General features: G+C 41.8%; 1 protein-coding gene across 4 annotated transcripts in view; it reads right to left on the bottom strand.

Moving 5' to 3' along the window:
- CRHR2 (corticotropin releasing hormone receptor 2) overlaps nucleotides 1–23671 on the bottom strand; it is a 157392-nt gene that overhangs the window by 94449 nt on the left and 39272 nt on the right. Inside the window, exons 1-2 of one of the 4 annotated variants that reach the window (XM_080582151.1) lie at nucleotides 13144–13637; nucleotides 12858–12977 (exon numbers count right to left, since the gene is read on the bottom strand). The exons of 1 other annotated variant lie outside the window; for it this stretch is intronic. In XM_080582151.1, coding sequence (XP_080438277.1) covers nucleotides 12858–12977; nucleotides 13144–13258 — 235 coding nt within the window. In that variant the 5' untranslated portion in view covers nucleotides 13259–13637. Of the gene's footprint in view, nucleotides 1–12857; nucleotides 12978–13143; nucleotides 13638–23671 lie in introns of those variants that run through there. 2 more of the 4 variants (XM_080582150.1, XM_080582153.1) reach the window with 2 other exon arrangements.

The raw sequence follows: 23671 nt of genomic DNA, 5'->3' as shown, positions 1-23671 counted from the left end.
TGTTTGCCCCTTCCCTCCACCAGGGTTCACACACTGCATTCTTTGACAGCACCAATTTCAGAGCCACTCCTCGCTCGCAGTTGAGGCCGTCTTTCCTTCCAACCCCACAACACTTGTCTAGGAGCTCGTTGCTGCTGCTTACTTCTGCACAATCTGCCATGCTACACTGCCAGCTCTTACTCCTGCACAGTGTCATTTCTGCCTCTAAAATCACTTAACTCTTTCACTAAAGTATTCTGGAGAAACGCCACTCTCACACATTCCCAAGTGACTCTTAACTCTTGTTTTTTCCAGGCACAAAGCCTCTGTCTTTGCTCACTTTCACCTCCCTTTTCATTCCCAGTCCGCTTGGTTGATGCTCTGCTCTTCCACTGGCCAGTCTTTTCTGTGCTATCCTTTTCTATTGATACTTCCACTTTTCCTGTAACTTTCTGTAATTCCTTCCCCTTCATGGAAGGGAGAAAAATTAGCCCTGGAAATCAGTCAGTCTCAGCAAAAAGAGAAACCTTTAAATTCTGAAAAATAGTTTGTGTGTTCCCAGATGGCCTCAGAAGGTGTCACCTTCCAGATGTGTCAGGGACTCCTGCGCCAGACATTTACATCGCTGCTTGGATGCAAGCGCCAGGCTTGTCACAGGGACACCTGGAACCAAGTCACTGCTGCTTTCTGCTGACAGTTGGACAGCACGTTTATTGCTTTTACCTCGAGATGGAAGAGGATGTGGATACCAAAGTCAGAGTTCAAGTTTCCAGCAAGTGTTATACAACACCTAGGATCTAAACATTTGAAACTTTCAGCATTTAAACTGTTTAACTTAATCTCAAGAAAGCTATTTTTATCCAGTCCTTCCACCTTGAGTGTCTGCTATCCTGAATGAGCCATCAATGAGTCATCAACATTTCAGGATTAAATCAAAGCAATTAGCCCTGCCTTTTCCAGCTGATTTTCGTTAAGGTAACATGGCAACTAGACAAAGGTCAGTGCCCTGTGAGATTCACTTAATTCCCCAGAAATCAAGCAAAGGATGAACTAAAGCAAGTAAAGCGGTGCAGAACAATTACACAGATTAATGTGTAGGATACCTAGGTTCCCAACAAGAGACTAAGACCCCTCTCTGTTACACATCGTGGGATAAAAATTCTGCATATTCTGCTTACAGCTCGAGTGTCTTAGAAACTAAAGAAACACCACCACTAAGTGCCATGCCACAGCTGTCTAAAATGAACAAGAGATGGATGATAGAGAATACTGAAGGATCCACTGGAAATCTGTAGGATAGCACAGACCCACAGATGGTTAGAAGGAGAAGTAGAGGTTATCTAGTCCAACCTGCAGTACATCATGTTGTCACACCATGCTTATTTTCACCAAGCAAAGCCAGGACTTTCTTAGCTGTACACTCAAAATCACTAGAAACAGTTCACTTCTAGAAGATACTGGTGAAATCACGGTAGAGTTTTCAAAACTACTCCAGAACCCAAGGACTTGGTCACACGTCCGATTTACCAAAACTGAATGAATTTATTTCCCTGAGATTTAAGAAAGGGAATTGTAGCTCAGGTATACCAGAAGCTGAATGCACACACGGTTGATTTCCATATGGTCCCAGAGCATCAGAGGCTCATTCATGTGTCTGCTCCATTAACCTGCAGTCCCTGGTCCAACTACTGCAAGGAATGGGGAACCAGGAATGGGGTTTTGATAGAGCACCTAGGAGAGGTAACACATTGAAGGAGGCATGCAGGTTACCTAAGGAGTTGAAGAAGTGATGAAAAAATAGCACCACAAATTCTCTCGAGGCCCTGTAATCGAAAAGAGATGCTCTACTTGTGCTCGTCCGTAGTGTGCTGATGTAATCACAGCAACTCAGTCACGGATTGCAGCTGAAATCTAGCAGAGAATCAGTAAAATGAGGATCTCCAGTAAATACCTTACATCCATTTGCTGAAATATTAAACAATTATTTATCACGTTTCTGGTTACAAGAGAACATTTTACATACTTACATGGACTTATAAACTGAAACAAACTACTGTGATGCCTGTGCTCTTCTGACAGACTCGCCTCTCCAGCGCATCTCACAGATCCTTCTATTCCCTTAGCATTCACTGGAGGAATAAAATAAAGTACTAAATGGCTCTTGTGTGAGCATTAAACTGCTATTATTATTGCTGCCAGAATTTATTTTACAGGAGAACTGAGAGAGGAAGGGGTTATGGAGAGATTAGGATGAAAAAGACAAAGCCAGGCTGAGAATGGTTTTGTAGGTAGATAGGGATGACTTAACTACACGAAAAAAAGTCAGTGGTGATCTTTTAGACCTTCCCAAGAAAAAATAGGAACCTGCAGCAAATATCGGCATTCGGCGTGCTGCAGCCTCTCCCCTCTGGGCTGGGCTGGATAATGCAGTGCACCATCGCACCTACATTTGCATCTGCTCCTGTCTGTTTTGAGGAGGCTTTCTTTGAAGTAGAATGCAGATCCAGAAGATCTTTGTTCCCTCACTTCTCAAACAAACAAAACAAAACAAAACAAACCCACAACCCTTGTTACTTTGGTGCTGCAAAGAAGGCTTCCTTAGTCACAATCAACTTTGGCACAGTGCCGCAAGCTGACAGGTGGAAATGTGCATTTTTAGAGAGGCCTGAGACAAGACAGACATTTGTGAAATACGAATTTTTGGCATGCTAGTGGGGCAGGTGGGTGCATTTACACGTGAAGTTTATGTGAAGTTGGAAATTCAGAAGATCAAAGTAGATGGCCAAAATGAACCGAATACGGATGTATGGGATCCTGGATTTCTTTCGTGCAAAGTGTTGATAAGGATCAATGAAAGGCATTAACTCTACAGAGATCTTGTGAGCTGGTGGCAGTGTTACCTGGCTCCCACACTGCTCAGAGGACAAGGGCATGAATATGCAAAACCTGGCAGTTTATGATACCTAGAAATCAATTTCCAGCAGTTAAATACCTGCTGTCCTCACCGGTTTCCAAACAGAGCTCAAAGCATGTGGTCTGTCAAGTGTATTAAGATCAGTGCAGAACCCAGAATCCTTGAAAACTCTTCACTTCCAAACTCTGCCTTAGCTGCTCTAATTGAAAAGTGGCAATAGAGGTGGAAAGCCTGGAGATTCTGGAAGGAATGACTGCTCATCATGTACTTTAAGATACACAAATGCTGATGCTTCAGGTATTAGTGGCATAATTCAGCAATAATTAAATTAATATTCCCAGCAGTGAGAAAAAGAATCACTAAGAGATCACATCTAAGTTTAGCTAAGATGGTAACAGTGAACTAGCAAAGTCATTTCCTAGTTTGACTTTCTCATTTCCATAGAACATTTTTAACCTTCCAAATCTCTCTTTGCTCCCTGGCTGACTCAGGAGAATAAAGCACTGCATGCAGCCTTGTGTCACTGTGTGTTCAGTGCCTTCCAGCAACCAGGGGCTTTGGACAATACAGGCACGTTGGGAATGGTTCTTCCTCCTTGCATTTTTTCCAAGGAAAATACTTCATGAGATTTGGAGGGATATTTTCATTTTGAAACATTGTACTAGTTTCTGTTTTTATCATTCACTTCAATAGATTGCTTCTTATTTCACAAGTCTCAAATGGAGCAGCGCCTGGCCCTCTGTTATTCCAAGCACTGCAGACCTTGGTCAGCATAAAGCAATCTGAGTTTTATTGATTTTAGGAATTTGTCCCAAGAGCTACTGATTACAAACTCCATGAGTAATGTCTGATAGGAATTAAACTGCACTGAAAAAGGAAAATATCTACTAAAAATCCATTCCCCTCCAATTTAATGGGATATCATAGTCCTTATTGCCTTTGCAAGCTACTAAGGAATGGCTGTTATAAGCTGGATGTCAAGTCATAAGCAATGTTGCGGTCCAAAACTGAATAAGAGTTTCCCTTTCATGGGGTAGCAGGCTGTAAGCAGAGTCTTGCATGGCATTTGTAGTCTGTGAACTTTACTGGGATGAGGACACAACTTGAAGTACTGTCTTTACAAGCCATAGAAGTCACAAACGTTCACCATTACAGGAACAGCAAAGATACTTCTATGCCACTGAAGAACACAGAAGGAAAGGTGAGCCCTGGCAGAGGCTGTCCAGAGAAGCTGAGGATGCTCCATCCCTGGAGGTTTCAAGGCCAGGCTGGATGGGGCTTTGGGCAGCCTGGGCTGGTGGGAGGTGTCTCTACCCGTGGCTGGGGGTTGGCACTAGATGGGCTTTAAGGTCCCACCCAACCCAAACCATTCTGTGATTGTATGATTCTGTGAAATATAAACCAGCACCTAAATCCAGTCAGTGTGCTCACTGAGCTGCAGAACACCCCTCCCATCAGCAACAGGCAAGTTGAGCAGTCACAGCTGAGGAAGGCATTGTCCCGCATTTACTAGATGTGTTATTTCTGTGAAGAGGGAGAACCTAGAGCATCTGCCAAGCACCTGAGGGTCCGCAGGGGGAATCTAACAGTCCCTGCCAGGGCACTCTGGAAGGAAATACCCAGTTGATTGTACTGCAACAGGAAGCAGTACAGTTATGAATGAACATGGTATCTACAAGGAAGAATTCCTGTCATCCAAATGCAGGTTCTCTTGTCTGCTTTTCATGGAGGTGCTCCACAACTGAATGGCTACATTAAGCTTTGCATAGCTCCACATCTTCTAACATACTACACACCTGCTTGGGAACAAAGCTTAGTGCTTCCCTTCCTTTGGCCTTTCAGAGCAGCCCTGGTGAAACCACCACCAACCACGTTCCCTCAGGCAGCATCCTGCTGCCTAGCAAGTGCTCCACAAAGGCAGGACAACAGGGTTCCTTCCAGAGCATCCTCCATCTCCTCCTCCACCGTGTCCTTGTCCCCACTTCACTTCAGTCCGCCCCTTTTACCACCCAGCAGGATGTGGAGGCTGCAGAGGCAGCACTGTCAGTAACTACAGCAGGACAAGGCCCAGGCCCACCAGTCACACCAGTTTTCTTTCACCCCCATCCGTCACTTCCACCCCCCAAGTGACTCAGTGCAGATGCCTGTGGACACTCACTTTACCTGCACTTTAAGTGACACCCTGTGGCTGAGAGGAAGAATTACGGGTGACCATCCTTCAGCGGAATTCCCTCAGTGACACTCCTTGAGGTTTTGTGGCAATAAACACAGAGGCCGAAGCCCAGGGAGTCACAGAGAGCCCCAAGTGCTCGGTGACTGGAGAGAACAGCCTGGTTGCTCCTTCCCTTGCAAGTGTTCAGACCTCACCCTCCCACGGCTTGGCTGGATGAAAACTGGTCGTGAGGGAGAATAACGAAGGAAATCCCACATCCACGAGAGGCCCGACGCTACAGCTAGCCGTGTGGGCCATTTTTATGTTGTGAGATAATAAATCCCTGCTTTGTGTCCCCTTGTAATGCATCCGATTCATCCCCTTTCCAACGTGTTCATGAGCTGTTCCCTCTTCCACTCCTCCCCTGGCCCCACAAACGCACAATTGTGCAAGTATTGTCTGATTCCTAACTTGTGGGAAGAGACCGAACCTCAATCCATCTGTTTGCCAGCTGGTAGCTGCTGTCAGTTTAGACAACAGCTCACTCAGGCAAGCAATGGAGAGGTGTGCGGGCAGCTTCCTTAGCGAGAGGGTCACAGAAACCTCCAGAAAACCTGCTCAGGGCCTGTTTGCTGACCCATTCCTGAAGGCCACGAGGCTCAGAGCCCTCTCGCAGGCCCATGGGCGCTTTCTCACTGCGACAAGTCACTGTTCTGAGCAGCCCTGGATGACGTCCCCGAGTTCAGGATCAGCACCCTGAAGGACAAAGCAGGGGACCAGGCCTCTGACTGACCTTGGCAGAGGATCAGGGCTGCCCGGTGCAGAATGGCGACAGCAGTTCCTGACCATGGGGAATGTGTCAATTATGCTGCAAAAATCGAGCCTAAACTTAAGAGAAACCCAACCAGGCAAAACAGGATCGTAGCAAAGCCACCTCTCATAACTCACTGGAGAAGAACAAAAATTCTACCCACTGTTTAACTGGCTGAAGAAAAGGGCCCTCAACATGGCTGAAGCAACATTAACAATCTTCTTATTTTACTACATGCAGTTAACTTCTGTTCTGTGATCAATGAAGAAATCACACATTTCACAGGATGATGGCAGCAAGAAAGATGAGTTATTTTAATTTCTCCTTTTGTTTTCAACACTCTACTTCCAAGCTGCAAAATCAGAGTGATCTTTTACCACAAATTATGCTTCACAATGGAAAGAAAAGAAAAAGAAAAAAAAAGTTAAGGAAAAAATGTACAGCCTCTCCCATCTGTGCATGCACTGAAATCAAGAGCTTCCCACTGCTTTATTTGTGGACAAGCTCAACCTAAACTAGCAAAAGAAAATGAACAGAGATGGTTGAAATCTTAATCTGGATACAGCTCTATTGGAGTCCAGCTGACCTAATCAACTGCAGATTTGGTCTCCTCAGAGAGAAGTTTTACAAACTTAAAAATATGTTTAATTCCCTCCCCCAGAATTCCAGTTCTGGCCTTCTTTTTCCTCTGCTGTGTTTTTTCCGTTTCTCATCCATCTCCTTCCTTTATTCTTTTATGTTCTCTTGACTCCCTAATTGGCAAGTACAGCGTTGGTCACCCCAGGATGGCTAAAACATGACTTCTGCAAAATGGCAGACTCATTTTTTACTAACTTTTTGTAGTGAGTCCATAATTGAAATCAGCTACAAAACATCTTTTCTTACCCCAAGTTTCCTCTAGTCATTAAACAGTCCAGTGGGATAAAAGCCTTCCAGACACCTAACAAGGTTACAGAAAAGGGAAAGGGGTAGGAGCAGTTTTAGGGTTTAGTAGTACTTTTCTAAGGCTGAAGACACACATGCATTGCTTAGCAAAAAAGAGAAAGTTTTGTGTTTGACCTTTGAAACGCGTCTCAGCAATGTGTTTTAAATATATAAAGAGCCCTTCTATCCAAATGGCAGCACACCAGCACTGCTCAGCATCTGCTGGCTCTCAGACTCGGATGCTTCTCCTCTTGCCTTGTCCTTTCCGCCAGCCCATACCTCAGCTGCAACTCCTCACTGCATCCAGCTGTACCTCGAGGAATCACCGCTCATGCTGACAAGGCAGTGCTGATGGACATTTTATTTTCTTTTTCTCCAGTAAAGATGAAAGGCCACCATAGCATAAACGGTCTTCATCTTTTACAAAAGGTCTTGGCTTTCAAAAATGCACCCTTTAGAAATCAAACCAGAATAATCTCTCAGGAAAAAGTAAGCCATGCATATGCAATCAATAGAAGTACTCAGGCAGTAAAATACACAAGATAAAACAAAAATGAAAATGTTAATAGAGCCTCTAGGCCAGTGACTTATAAAAATGCACATTTCTGTAGTTACCGGGACAGGTCTCTACCCATAAAGTATGAACAAGACTCTAAAACTGATAATTTCCAAGCAAGGCTCATTATGCAGGCTTATATGCAGGCTAAAACCACTGCTCCAGAAGTTTGAACAATAATTAATAGTAATGAAAAAGAGCAGAGATTAGATCTTGTTAATTGAATGGGTGTTTAACCTATGAAAATTAGCTCTTTCGCTGTTTTAAAAATTAAATAATCTCTTTAACCCCTCTCAGAAGAGGAGGGATGAAAAAAAAAAAAAAAAAGAGGAGCTATTAATTCACTTCTTCATTCTTCCCTCATCACAAAAAAGATTATAAGCCTCTGTTCAAGATGAGACAACAAGAGCTGCAGGAGTTTTTCTTTCAGCGTGGAGTAAGCCATGTCGATAGATGCAGCTGTGATACTCATGTCAATGGCTCGCTCTCTCCCATGTCTGTCCACCTGAACAACAGCCCAGTTGCTAAGTCACCAGCCCTCTCCAAATCATTGTCAACAAGACATCTGGTTGTAGGGCTAGCAAGGAAAAGGTGCTGTACATACCCTTGGAACAAGGAGTAGTCAAGGAGGGACCACATCCCCATCGATGCGAGGTTTGCAGTGCTTATGTGCCTATTTTCTGCACCGTAGTCCCTGGAGAAAATGAGGATGCTTTTTGCAATACCCAAAACACTTACCTCAAGTGGCTATCTCAGTCAAAGAGCTTTCCTGTACCAAAAGAGAGATGGATTTGCAGAGAGATCCAGAGCTACAGAGACCTTTTGTCCACTTTGATCACAAAAGCAGGCTGACCTCCTAACATCAGTCCTCAGGTGTGGGTTCAGTTCAGCTCAACAGACACCCAGGGATGAATTCAGCTGCCCATATGCAGGCATCGTATCATTTTTCTTAGAGTACCTGCAATGCCTATGTGGCCTGGAAGATGAAACAAACCTACAAAAGGCCTGGACCCTGTGAAACAGGAGATAGGCACCAGGCAAGATGCTTCTGGGCATATCAAATGGCAAAAGAGCTTCTGCATGGACTACTGAGTTATCTGCCCAAATACATTAAGCTAAGTAACTCTCCAGGCTCCATCCCCTGGAGTGAACAGCGCTCCGCTAACTTGTTTCAGAGCTTAGCTACTTAGCTGTGGAAACCTGCCTGTAAACACAGAGATTTGTATCTTCATCTTCAAGCCAGAAGCTTTCCAATGCTTCCACCTCCTGCCTGCAATCATCGCAAACCAAGCCGGTCACCCCCCGTGGACGTGTCTCACCACTGAATACCCCTCCCCTGCGCAGGTAGACAAACCCCAACCAGGCAGCCAAGGCTATGGGAATCAACACTTACTGTCTATCGGATGAACATCTGGAACTCCCCATTGCAAAGGGCAATTTGCAATGAAAAGAAAGAACTAAAGTAGACATACTTTAGCCTGTAACGCTGTAAGTACAACCACCTTTTTTGCAAGCAGTGAAGAGTCTCATTACTGCCCATCTGCTGAATTAATCAAGCTTGAGGATACCCTAATAAGTGAATTAATCTGTTTTCTAAAACACTAATAAAAGCTTAACACTGTCAAAGCATAAACACATCTAGAGGGCAGCAATGATACTGTCATCTTTAGCTAAATATAGATCCTGAACAGAGACAAGTGCACAGCCACACACTGCACCAACACATACATTTTTCCCTTGTGTTTTTTTTTTTTTGTTTTGTTTTGTTTTGTTTTTCCTTTTGGTTTAATACAAGAGCTTTGCTGCCAAAAGCAAAGTTGTAAATGGATGGCATCATTTTTGGTTCCTTGGTCAAAGAGTATTTTGCCTGCATTCACAAATCATGCAACACAGTAACCAGATCTTGATTTGTCAGTATGACTTTGTTTCTCAAATAAAGAAAGGCGAAAAAAACCAAACCAACACAAAATAACAAAGTGTCAGAGATGAAAAATACCCACAGACTGACAGACTTTGTTTTACCAATCCAGCTGAAACTTATCTGAGTCACTCAGTAGTTCCCAAGGGACACAAAGAAACACAGACACACAAGCACAACACTGCAGGATTTTTTTTTTCAGTTAAAATGGAAATATTTTATGCAAATAGTTTATTTTATAATTGCAAACAGTTTTTTTTTTTTTTTTTGTGCACCAGTTCTTCTTATTTTTTCTTTTTTTACTCAGATACCCTTTGCTTAAATTCTACTGACATGTTGCAGGGTTTGATAGCATTCCACATCTGAGGACTCGGGGTTTCTGAATTCGAGTGATCGTCAAAGCATAGTAATTGCCAAAATGGATACCAAGCAAGGGGGAGATCCATGCAAAGCCTTTGACGAGCTGATCTGTGTTGGTGAGACCTGCTGCTTTGTTTTGAATTCCATACACTACGTGCACAGAAACTGTGGCAAGGCAGAGAAATCACCCCGTGAGTACCAGAACTCAGGGAGGCTGGTTTGCTCTGGAGCAGTGTGTTGAGCTCAGCTGAGGCTGGTATAAGATTTTCACCCAGTTTGGGCACTTACAAGACTGGATTTTCTGGTGTCTAGAATGCAAAAGATTTTGTCTATAAAGAACTCTGCTGGGTTCATGCCCTTCAAATGATGAGCTACTTTTACAATACTGGTTCAAACTTTGAATCTTTGAGGTCTTCATTTCTAAAAAAAAATTCACTATATCTGCATTAGCATGAGAAGTATACTAACGGCCATAGAGAACAAAACTAAAAATATGTTACAGTTCCTCACAGGCAACAGCTCTCAAATACAGGATTCCTTACAGTATCACCATTAGCTGAATTACAGACCAGAACCGGATAAACCCTTAGTAGAAGAGCGGCATTACACATTGCTTTTTCTAAACTTGTCTGAACTGCCTCTCATAAAACAATTCATTACAATGTAATACACAATCATTTCTCTCTTTACTCCAACAAAATGCAAAACAAAACAGGACAAAGATACACTCCTTGTCCAAGGCAGAAATCTCATACTATTCCAATCCGTCTCCTGACCAAGCCTTGACTTTACACCTGTGTTATTCACCTCTGAAATTCTCAAGTTCTGTTTCCCTTTTTTTGTTTTAATCAGCTGTCTGTGCTGATTTTATTATCAGCACAAGGTGCACAGTCCAGGTTTTTAGCACATTGAGTCCTGCTACACATGGACCGCTGGTCATCCCACAAAATAACTTGGTGAAACCACGCAAGTAAAAGCAGTCAGACCATGTCAGTATTTGGCCTCCCCAAACTATGGACATATTCTGCATGTACTAATTGCCAAGTCTCTCAGATCACCAAAGAGATTGCACCTCTTCAAATCTTAACTTGCTGTCCTACTGCTTCTCCAAGCCTTAATTACCAAGTACTACCAGTACCCAAGAGGCTATTGATTTTACAAGTTGTCTCAAATCTTGGTACAGTCCTTCTGTTCCTTTGCTTTGCTACAGCTTGGAAGAGCTACCCACATGGAAGAAATAAGATCAATTGCAAGCCAGTAGCTAGAATGTAGTTTAGTTCTCTATTGCAAGCAAGACACACTACTGCATCTGGGCACCAGTACGTACTACGAGTCATTATTGCAGCCATACATTTTCTCAATGTGCATATTCACATTTTATATTCAAAGGAAAAAAATGCCCATTTTCTCAGGCTGTAACAAAAAATTGCTTCTGAAATCAAATCAAAACAAAACAACAACAACTACAAACCCACTTCATCAGTACTTCTTTAATTTAAATTAACATGTCGCTGCTTAAGAATAATGAATTTAAGAAGATTTATTAGCACTGTAATACAAGAATTAGCCATCACTGAGAAGGAGGGAATCAGGGAAGAACTTTAAATCAGGTCAGTGATGAACTACTGAAAGCATTAACAGAGTTCATCAAAATACACTGGGGTATTAAAGATTTTTTTCCTTCCATGCACAGGAAAATCATTTAAATTCTCTCCAGTGTATTTATGACATAAATAAAGAATCATCCATAATGCATTTCTCTCTCTCTCTCTCTTTTTCCCTTCATTCTTTCTTTTTGCAAAAATGAAAATAAGGCAGTGACATCCCCCACGAAAAAAAGGAAACGGGAAAAAAATACTCGTACTTCTTTGATATACCTTTTCTACGGCTGTTCTTTTAGGGTCCATTCTGATACACATGCTCTTGTCTAAGCTGTCCTTAATTTTCAGAATTTTTCTTTTTGTCTCATCTGAGACTGGAAACGTAGTGGACTATTTGCTATAATCAAAGACAGCACAACCCAGCCCTTCGCCTGTTCCCACCTATTTTATTGCAAAGCCCACAGGTCAGAGAATGTAGGATTTGAGGTAACTTCCTTACTTTGCTCAAAGACGAGGATGACAGAAGCTGGTCCCTATAAACAAATCTGGAAGGGGGCTTTGTTTTGCATAGCACATACACAGAACTTTTGTCTAGTTATCTGACCTTTAACACCTGGAGCTGGGGAAAGAGGTAATTCACTTTCCACGAGTTAAAAAATAAGGTCGAAGATGACAGGGTCATGCTTTTACTGCTAGCCCATGAAATTAACACTACGGAAAATTAGATTACCAACACCTGAACAACAGTTAGGAGTGAAACACAGAATGAAATGTCCCCAGTCTAAAGCACCCTAAGTAGCTGGAAAAATGAGTGACAAACAAGTGGGATACACATACCTGGAGCTAATACATGAAAACCTCTTAATGAAATGTCCGAATAATATTGACAGATAAGGGAAAGGAAATGAGTGCCTGGGTCCGACAGCCTGAATAATAAATTCTTAGTGAGTCATCGTGATTGTTTACCTCTAAGACTGGAGCATCAGTTCCAAGAGATTTCTGAGGAGCCCCATACTCCCTTGCTCTGAATTTTATCTGCATCATAATATCCTCTGCCATTTCTCTTGCACTAATGATGCAGCCACCCCAGCCTCCTAAGAAAACTGCCAGTGAAGTTACTAAACAGCTTCCAGACCTCAGCCTCCTGCTTGTTAGATATAAACTTCCAGCCCAGTTTGTCCCCATTTGCAGAAACAGCCTCTCAAACGGGAAGTCGAACACAGTTCTTAAGTGTTAGGACTAAACACTTTGCAAGCCAGAGCATCTTTAATCCAAACAGCTCAAGCACAGCTACAGTAAAACATACATTCAGGCACATATATATCTACACATAAACACACTGACAGCCAGCTAGCACAGTATACCTTCCTTAGACTGATGAGAGTATTTTTGCCCAGTCTATCTACCTAAACACATTTAAGAAAATAAGAATCCGTGTTCAGAAGTCTGTGCTTCTGAGAAATCTGCAACATTCCAGGCAGGAAATTTGAATATACAGGCTGGAATGTGGAGGAAATGTTAATTCCCAGGAAAACACTTTTTTTTTTTTTTTTTCATGGCAAAAAGATCATTTGGATCTCCCTAGGTGCCTGGTGCCTTCTCAAGACAGATCTGCGGGAGAAGAAAAGGAGTTTGTACTTACTTGTGGTGTTGTATTTGATCCCATTGAAGAACTCCGGGCAGGGTCTCTCTACTAGTTTCCCCGCCGAGGCTCTGGGCCAGCAGGTCCCGATCTGATCAGTGGTGGCATTGCAGTACGGACCTTTGCGTTGGAAAAAAAAAAAAAAAAAAAAAAAAAAGAGACAGAGAGAAAGGGAAAAAGAAGCAGTTGAGAAAGCACAAAAGCGACACACTTTGCATCACAAAGCAAACCCAATCTTAGCACTCAAAAAGCTTTTCTGAGCCCTGTGCTAGGTAATGATTCCTACCATGAAAGCCCAGGAAAGAGATAGAGAAACTCTCTAAAACAGTCTCTTGTAAATCCAGGAGGCTGCAGTTGACATCAAATTCTTCTAAGATGAACTGAGATATGGTCACATCCATTATTTCCCCCTGGGGCTGCTGGGCTGGATCAGGCTCCTTCCCCCCTTCTCTGTTTTTTGTTCCCTCTCCTTTCTTCCTTTTTGGAAAGAAACGAGCATCAAGCTGCGGACACCCTGCGATCTCGTGTGTGTGAGCCTCTCTCCCTCCCAGAGTGCTGACAACTTGGCTGAGAGTCTGCGTCTGGCTGAGCAGTTCAATCCTTCAGGCTCTTCTTCGCTTTAAAACAGCAGCTCGGGAACCAATGGGATCACACTGAGCCCAGAGTAAGGGGCTCGTGTCTCTTAGCCGGCTTCCCTGGTCTAGCAGCTCTCCAATGCCGCCTCACGTTGCCAGACCGTTGTATTGCTTTCTCTCCCTCCCTCTCCTCTCCCTCTCCCTCTCTCGCGCGCACACATGCAGAGTTTTATTGTTAGCTCCAGCGAAGAACACTTCTGCAAGAATACTCGGCGCGAATTGGAGCCAGGGAGAAAAGGAAAAGCCATCAGATTAATAAAACTCCTCAGGCTTTTTGGAAAGCAGCGCGGTTGCTGTCTTCACTGCATGGAACCGAGGATGAGCGGGGACGTGTGGACAGGGAGGGGGGAGAAGGGACGAGGTCCAGTAGGTGGGATAGTGCATCCTGAGCGGGCCTGGAGAAAGAGGCAAGAATAACAGCTGGGGTGGGGGAGATGGTCTGAGAGATGGGAGGCATCAGAGCAAAGGAATCTGGGGTGACAACCAGAGTGGGGAGGGTGAGAGAAGGGCTGGGAGAAGCACGGCAGGGGCAAGTCTTCCTTCTGCCCCTCATGCAGGCAGCATGGGAGGGGACAACTGGGTAGGGCAAGGCACTGGGAGCAGAGTAGAGCTCTGGATCAAAGTGTGGACCGCTCAGGGGTAAAGGAAGAAAAGAGAGAACACCCTTGTTTTCCAGTGAAAGGGGGAGCCAGCAGGTCAAAGGACGAGCACTCAGACTGAGCTGGGCAGCAAGGAGCCCATGATGCGGGGAGGAAAGGAAGCAAAGGGCTTGAGAAGCTGAAGTCCTAGGGAGCAGGGTGAGAAGGGTCTGGGGAGGGGAAGGGATGAGTTTGGGTGGAGATGCTCAGAAAGGTGGTCATCTGTTGGGAAATCAGAGCTCAGTGCAATGGGAACTGAGTGAAATTCTGCACTTGGGACATGCTGGAGAGCAGCTTAGACCTAAGAAGCCTTTTCTGATTTGCTACATTAGGATGTGAGGAAATTTTTAAGAAAAAAAATGGCAAGAACTTGCTAACGAGGATCATCTAGGTCCATGGATACAGAAGGACCTTAGGAAGCAAATAGAAAACTGACCTGTAAGGGAGAAATGCACAATAAGTATATATGATGGTAGCAGAGATTAATGCAGAAACAAGACAAGGACAACAAAGAAACTGACAGAAAAATGAGATCCAGCAGTGGACTCCTGGTTGCAGTTTGTGTTCCCAGCTTTAGATCAGACATGGTGTTTATACTGACTTCAAAGCAATGGCCTAGGACTTCTAATAACATCTATCTCCCATCCTGCAATGGCCTGGACTTTCCCTTTACTCGTATTTAAGATTGAAAAGCTTAATTCTTTGCCCTTTAAAGACAGAAAGAAGCTTGCTATCCAAAGAAAGGGGAAAAAATGGGTTAGAAGGGCAAATAAGTTACCAACATGCACTGATGAGAGAACCAGACAGAAAACCATTTTTCCATCTGAGAATCTGAAGATTTTTTATCATTTTCATAAATTGCAATGTGAGAGGGGGAGAGAGTGCCATCAAGTTTTGGGATGAGTATTTTTGTTTTAAATATGCAAAAAACACAAATTAATACAAATGCCCTAGCTATTGAGACAGCACGATGTTCTGAGGCAAGGGAATGCATCTCTCTGCTTCTCCGTCTGGAGCCATGATCTCCTTCCCAAGTGAACGTTCCCAAAATTGCAATCCTTTTTGAGAAATCTGCATTTCAGCAAACTGACCTTTGTCAACACCTCCAGATCTCTTTGTCCCACGCATCTCTAATCCCCAAAAGCAGGAAAGAAAATTTATTCAGTATCATTCACACAACATGGCCACCACCAACATGCTGGTTGTCTTAAAGCAGAGCTTTGAGGAGAAAACCCTATTCCTGGAACTTTCAAGTGAGAGGTATAAAGGGTGCTCTAAACCTCTAAGCAACTCACAGAAGTCTGTCCCTCAAAGTATCTTCAAGTGTTCACTTTAAGTTACTTCGCTTTCCTAATGGAGCAGTTAAGTTCAGATTATTATTTTTTATTTTTTTTTTTCCCCTCAAGAGTCCTTCTTAGTGATGGCTATGAGTTCTTCTTGGAGGACAGCCTTTGTAAGTGCCCGGTGGCATCAGTGAGCTCTGTGGCCATTTCAGTCGATGCAGAACTGATCAGTGAGTAGGGCACTCATCCAGGATGCTGACAAGATTTTTTTTTTCCTTCTTCTGCTGCTTCTATGCAAGACAAAATCACAGTGCCCGGGCAATGATCTCAATTTTTCATCTCCTGTCTGCCTTGTCTATTTTCTCACTATTTGTGCAGCAACTTCCACACTGGAATCATAAACCCAGCTGGAGGATTTGGGCACTAGACTTCCATGAATTTTTGGAGGAACACATCATTTTATAAATTACTGAAAGAAACACAGTTTCAAAAAATGAGTTACTTATAAATTTGATTAATGTTTCACTTTTCTAAATGCTGCCCTGTATTTTCTCGCAGAAACACTTGCCAAATGGTTCCAATAGTATAAAGACAAAGACTGAGCTGGATTTAATTTCAAAACTGTTCTTTATAGTAGTAAACATCCAAAACAAAAAAAAAGCCCTGAATTAAAATAAATATTTTCCAAGAATGAAGAAAACAGTTTCTTCTTTTAAGTGAGAAGAGCTAGAAAATCATCGGCCTAAAATGATTCTCCTTTCCATACTTTCAATTCAGTTCCATTTAGAAAATCAGAAACAGTATATACAGCACAGGTAATGCTACTGTATTACATACATTTAACAACAACAAACCTCAAAAATAAATGTAGAGGTGGTAAAAAGATTCTCTGGGAGTAAATCTGGATGTGGAAAATAATTGTTTTTTCCTCAGTCCACAAACTAGCACCATCATTTGATAATCTCTTCCCAGTTCATGTACAATCTCTTCAAGCAAAACACCTTTTGCAACTTTCCCTGGGTACAATTAACTTCTTCATCAAAGTTTCCCTTTGGCTGGATCCATTTAAATCTTGACTATGTCAATTTGAGTCATTCAAGGTGAAAATGTTGCTCTTTATAAAAGCAGCAAATCCAATTGAACACAAGATTGACAGAAGTATTATAGCTACTGACACTGTCGATTCTCTGCTGATGCTGTACCCCTCTGTGAGATGCATTTGATAAGAACAAAAAGCAACCACATCTTGCTAGGCTGTAGGTAACAGATCTTTAAGAAGTACTGAACAACCAAAGAAAGCTAATAATTGCACTTGGCAGGCAGAAAAACTTTGTCAACTTAAAAGTGAACTTGTTCCTATGTGGTGGTGTTCGTTGGTTTGCTTGTGGGAGCATGCAAGACATATCTATATCATAACATCTGAATAGTCCAGATTATGGAGGTGAATGTGACGGACAAATAAATATATAAATACATGAAGAGAGATTGGATTGCTCCTCCGAACAGGAATGAGCTCTGCCCAGGAGTGGGATACAATATGGTCTGGCAGCAGCAATCTTTGTATGCCAGCTCTTGCACCACTGTACCCACAGGTGGTAGAATTAGAGGATGTCTTTCAGTTTGCCCCACCAGCAGTGACCAACAAGGATAACATTGTGCCATTTAACCAGCAGCACCAAAACTTCCACCCTATGCAGAATCAGGCAGCCAATATATGATTTCTTGTGGGCTGGGGGTACCTCCAGAACCAGCTGACTGCTCCTTGGTCATGCCTGCTAGAGGGACCTTTTTACCCCAGATGCTTGACCTCTACAATGCCAAATGACTGCTGTATATTTCAATACCCAAGAAGGGGTTAATAAAAATAATAATAAAAGTCATTTCTCTCCTTAGTTCCCTTGTTCTGAAACAGAAGAGCCCACTATACTTCATCCAGCCTTCCTTTTTTCCTACAACTGTTTTATCACCCATTTCCCTACTCATTGATGTGAAGAGCTCTTTCACATTAATAAAAGCTTTCCAGGCGCAATAGTCACCCCTCTCTTCTGTTGTGCAACACAAAGCTTAGGACAAGAAATGCATGTTGTTCATCAAACCACCTGGTTACACCTGTCTTAGTTCCAATAACTTTAATGCATCTACCACACCAATATGGAGGTATCATAGAGTCATTCACCTGAGTATTGTCTATTAGGCCTTTTGCATTTAATTTAATTAAAATCCAAATCCTAACTTGTCATCTGATATTGTTAATTGGTCTGTTAACACAGTCATGGATCTTCGTTTGTAGTATGAGGTGAGCAAGAAGCTGCATACCCAAATATCTGATTTGCTGTTGCCTGCATGGCAAGTACAGTGCCTGCTGGTCAAATCTCTGCTGTCCAACACTTTTGGAGTTAATGTAGGTCCATGTGAAATGCCACAAACACCTTGTGATGGCTATCACATTCTCAGTGAAGAAAAGAGTCAGGAGAATCTCATAGAAATGTTTTCCTACCCTGGTTTTGATGGAAAGTAGCAGGCAGAGAGGAAAATGAAAGAGAAGAAAGACGAGGAAGAAGAAATAAATTTCTTATTTGTAGAAATGAAGTGTTTAAATCCCTAGAGGACAATCAAGAAGCAGAACTAAAGCTAGTGGTAGAAATGCAGAGTCATCAAATAATTCCTCATACAACTCAGCTGTTGTAATTGGAGGTTTAGTGTCTACCTTTGCATTTGTCTACCTCTACACTTTTGTTTTTAAATTCCTTTAAATATGAGGCAGGAAGGTTTCTAATGGCATGAGAAGAAGCCTTTTCTCACCTCTCCCTTTTCTGCTTGAAAAATATCCCCAATAATCCTTAATAAAGCAATGACCTTTCGACATCCGATTTCAAAATAAATGGGACTGTTCAGCTGGGTAAGGAGTGCAAGATCATACACCTTAAGGAAGGCATTAATTTATCAGACGGGCTTCTAGACCACAAACCTGAAGACCCTTCTTCTCAACATGCACTGTAAAATTGATGTGACTGCACGTTCAAATGCAGCAACATGACCATAACCTGGTAAAGTATTTATTTTTTCCTTTTTGTTCCAGGAATAACAAAAAAGGCATTTTTTGGAGTGCGAACAGGACAGTCACCAATCGTGGAGCTAGGACATTCAAGCAGCAAAAGAGATTGACAGCAACTTAAAGATCTTTACAGACAGTACACCTCGAGAACTACCCTAGGAATTCATAAATGGCTAACTTCTCTGCCACACTGTGCTACGGCTTCTCACAATGAATTATACTCTGCTAGAGGAGCAGACTGCTAAGAAAACCACTTCTCAAATTGAGTACAACTCTTCTAATCAAAATCTGGTCCTTGCCACATGTACTTGAGATGTACACAAAATGAGCACAGTTGCTAGTTATCGTATGCAGAGAGGAATATAAGACATATATAAATACAGATCTTCGTTTCAGTTGATAGGCTTATTTGTTAGAAAAATAAGAAGTTCTTTTTTGTTGTTGGAAATGAACTATGACTGTAGAAAGGAAAGACAAAATTCAAAAACACAGGTTTGTGGTGATGAATCTCTGCAGCTTCATTGATGTTGGAAAATATTTACTGTGAGTATAAAAAGATTCCAACAGCATAAATAATAAATGGCTTCTAGATACACATTAATATATTTCTTCTAGCACATTAATACACTTGTCATTCTCTTCAGCTATAAAACCTGTACAAGTGAATCATGTTACATGAGACAAATGATGAGACATTGCAGGGAGATTAGAAGAACACACAAAGGAACCAACCTTGACACACTCATAAACTGCCAATGTTATTTTTTAAAGTGAGGTGTTTTGGATGAATGTGCAAAATATCATCTACCATATGAGAGCACAGAAATTCATTTCAGAATAACTGTGATTTTATACAAGGTCAAATTCAGGGTCAGTGTTTCACAGACATTTAAGAACACAAAGGACCCATTGTATATACATATATATATGTATTTATGCCTGACAATGGCCAAGTTCTCTGTTTATGGTGTAAGCAAGAAAAAAAAAAAAAAAAAGGTTAGGTCACATCTGAACAAATGATGGCAATGACAATGTGTCTTACTAGTCCCACTTTACTTCCATCAAGTACAAAAGTACAATGGGACCATTGCCAAATATGTATAGAATCAGGGGTCTTGCCCTGCTCTCCTTGCAATACATTAGGCAACAAGATTTCTTGTGGCATAATTCAGGCTGTGCCAATCAAGCTTTTGCTCTCCCTGCCTCCCACTCTGTTTCATTGTGATGGCTTTTCAGTGCATGCTAGGAAGATCTGAGTAGTCATCCCATAAGTCTTGAGTTGAGAGGAAGCACAAAAAGAAAAGGTGGAGGGTAATAAAATGTTCAGAAGTTAATACCCCATTTCCTCTGAAAACACACAGACACTACACATGATAACTGACTTTGAAGCATCATATAGCTCAGAATGCAAAGAATGAGATAGAAAGAGCATATGATCACCACGGATCATGTTGCCCAGCATCCCATCTCTGATAATGATGAGAATTGTGTCCGAAAATGATGTAGCCCACCAACAAAAACAACTTGCTTCAGATTTTCATGATCTAGTTATGGGGCATTATAAGCAACCTTAACATATACAGTAAGAGAATAAACCTTTTACATTATGGGTCTTACCTTCACTGCCCAGTAAAAATCATTGTAATTACAGTATTGTAACTTATAGTTTTAAATCATTCAGTTCAGATTTGCTTGGTTTTGAGAAGCATCATCAGTCTGGCTTTGAGACCCTGGACTAGCGGCTCACATACTCCTCTGGGCATCTCTGCCCAACCCATGCACAGAAGGCAGAAGTCTAACACCTTTAAACACCACTGAGTTGCCAGTTTTCAGATTTAGATGGCTTTGACTCTCTGCCTTTCATAAGCTGCTGTTATAGCCAAGGAAGATTTAGAGTTTGATTCAAGTGCCCAAAAACGGATGTCCAGAACCATTTAAGATACTCTAGCTCATCCAAGATTGTCATATGAGGCTGGCACATAAACACGGAGCCTAGGGAAGACCCACCCTTGTGAAGCAGAAGTTGAAGGTCAGGCAATTTGTCCTCAAGCATCTCAAATGGCTTGGGACACCTGTATCTATGCAACTAGATTGAGCCTCAGATAGCAAATTTACTTATAGGCCATTTGGTCTCCAAGTATTGACCTTCCACAAAAGGGATGAAGCCCAACATCAGCATGCCACTAGGGAGCATCTTTCATTAGTATTGCTTAGGCTTTACCATGTGTAAAAGATTTTCAGTCTTTGGGCTACCTAAACTGAATCCTTAATAAATGTCGGAAACGTCCTAAAACATAAACAAAGTATAGCAGAAGTAGACTTGAGAGCAAATGAAACTTTCCTGCCATTTCTTCCCCTCTTCATTGAATTGTCAAGTTTACAACACTCTCTCAGAGATAGGGTGTCCTCTTTGCAGCTCACAGAAGCAGGAGCTCAGCCTCTCTCTTAATTCTGGCTGGAATTAACCAGAGTGTCCAGGAGGAGAATGACAAAGTGCAAACCAAAAATATCTTGTTCTTAAGGAAGCTATGTTTAAAAAACAGCCTGTAATATATCAACTAAGTTGCCAGGCAAGATAGTGCCAGAAAGCCACAAGAAGAATCTAATCTGACCTGGTAAAAATAATAGGCTTTGGAAAGGAGAAGAAAATTAGTCTGTGTACTAGGAATAAAGAAATCAAAAAGCTGGAATATGTTATTGGGTTTGCTAAGAGCTTTCTACATATACCAACTAATACATCTTCCACATGCGGAGAGTCTTACACTTCCCAGCAAGACTTTCCAGTTGAACATGAATCTGTATTGTCTGCTATTGTCTTCCCCAAAGTCTGCAATTAAATTTAATTTTGAATTGGTTCTGCTGAAAAGCAAACAAGCAGTGGGTGATCTGCAGACAGTCTTGGAGGCTGGTCATGCTTCTGTTTTCTTCTCCATAAGGTAGAGCTAGTGGTATTTAATAGCTTTACAAAGGTAGTAAAAGTTTCATTGGACTGGCATTTGAAGACTTTATAAATGCTACACATACAGTATTTCAGAAGCATTGTTACACAGAAATTCTCAGTAATACTCCTGATAGTATTTTGATATCCTAAGAAACATCAGGACCTTCCTCCAATGGTCTCTGTATGAAAACATAAGGAGAAAGAGTCTCTACTCTCTTAAATGCTACAAATGTAGAAAAGAAGAAAACCAAACAAAACAGCACAGTATAGTAGTTTGTTCAAAGTTACACAAAGGTCACCAGATAATGAAGGAAAGAACTCTGGAATGGTTTCATGTCACATCTCTTTAGGTGTCTCCAGTGCAGGTGTCTCCAGAGGAGCCAATTAACCTGGTTTTTTTTTGCAGCCAATGAAAAGAAATAGAAGCCTTGGTAATGCAATTCACCTGATCTATTGAAGTCATCTGCTTTAGGATGAGACTGATTTTGCCCTCAGCTCCATCCAATATCCCGAGTCAGTCTGCTGCCTGAAAGTGGAATATATAGCAACTAGGGCTGATGTCTGCATTTAGTCAAGGGAGTCCCACTCCAGATGTCAAGAACACAGGCCAAAATGTTGCTGACCCATTCCCCACTGGCCTACAGCACCCAGTCTCACTGGAATGTTTGGCAACTGTAATCCCACGAGCCTGGGCTTATTATTTAATGCGAGGTCAAACAAAAACAGCTTAAATAAAACACATCAAGAATAAAGATGAGAAAAAAATTCCTGGTATGGTAGGAAAGTCACAATGCCAGCAACATATCGTTATGTTTAGAGATTCCATGCCTTAAATTGAATGTAGCTATGTGTAAGAGGATATCAATAAAACACTGTGTAAAATAGATTTGTATCCCTCTGCAAGCCAGCTAGTTATTATAAGGATTCCAGGACAGTCAGCTAGCCGCCGAGGAAATGCCTGGAAATTAAGCAGAAGAAGTGAGCAGTCATGCCAACTTCAGAAAGTGAGACAGTACTTCTCAAGAGCATCATTCTGTAACAGATAGCTAGGTAGGATCCAGTCCCACTAGATAGAAAGTGGAATGATTAGGCATGAAAAGTGGATTCTCGTAATAGTATTGGGTCATGATAAGTAAGGAGAAAGGACCTAATGACTGCCTAATTTGTGATTTGAGAAGTAGTTTCTAACGGCTACTGTATGAGATTGCAGCCCCAGATAAAATGAAATAGATGAAAGAACATTACCTGTGTTTGTAGCATTAGTTTGTGCCTCTGTTTGAAATCAGTGACTCTTGCTAGCTACATAATTTTGGATACCTCTCAGGATAACAAGTCCACCCTTAGATTTCTCCCTTATGTGGACTCAGTGCCCTTTAATCTTAACCCAGCATTTTTGATTCTGTAACCATAGGGTAATTCAGGCCTTGCATAGTTGTAGGCCGGATATTTGAGAGGTCCATGACAGCAGAAGGATTCATCTCGCCGAATTTCAGCCATCTAAAATTTGGGTGTGTAGACAAAGCAAGTTATCTAGGCTCTCTTACAGTCAACAGGGAGATGGCTACTTTCAGAAAATGATGATTCATTTTATTTTGAGACAAATACTTTCTTCAAATTCATAATTCTTAGATGTTATGCTTAGTAGGATGTAGCCCAAGACATGGTTAGATAAATCTGTTTCGTACAGAGCTCTTTCATTCCAACACATCACGCACCTGATACAGATATTGGAGCTGTAGACATATGTTAGACATAACTTGAGGAGGACAAATCATGCAGTGCAGTACAGAAACAAAGCAGAAACAAAAAATGGCTACATTAAGCTATATTTATAAGACAAATTATATTAAGCACTGTTCATAGAAATGGTTTAACGGTGAGGAATTCCACTGATAACTGAGAAACACCTCTATTTCATTGAGCCTTGTGTACTATGAATTGTGCCGTGCAACTCTACTGTACACACACACACTCATGCTCACATACAACAGTTTATGAAAAAAAAAAAAGTAGCTGGTGTGATCACATTCACTTGTTGCACATCATGCAATTGAAAAAAATACTTTAAGATCATTCAGGGCATATAGCTTAAAACTGTGTGTTTTAAAAATGCCCTGCTCATATTATGGTGACACACTGAAATACTAAAAATATGCATTAAACTTACCACTAGGTGTTTTTTTTTTCTTTTTTTTCTTTTTTTCTTTTTTTTCTATGCATGTCCATCATGAGGGGACATTTTCAGTAAAGGCTGTTTCCTTG

This window comes from Anser brachyrhynchus, assembly GCF_964034855.1.
Source record: "Anser brachyrhynchus genome assembly, chromosome: 2".
Taxonomy (NCBI): domain Eukaryota; kingdom Metazoa; phylum Chordata; class Aves; order Anseriformes; family Anatidae; genus Anser; species Anser brachyrhynchus.
The sequence above is the reverse complement of the archived record's forward strand: the minus strand, read 5'-3'. Positions and strand labels throughout refer to the sequence as shown.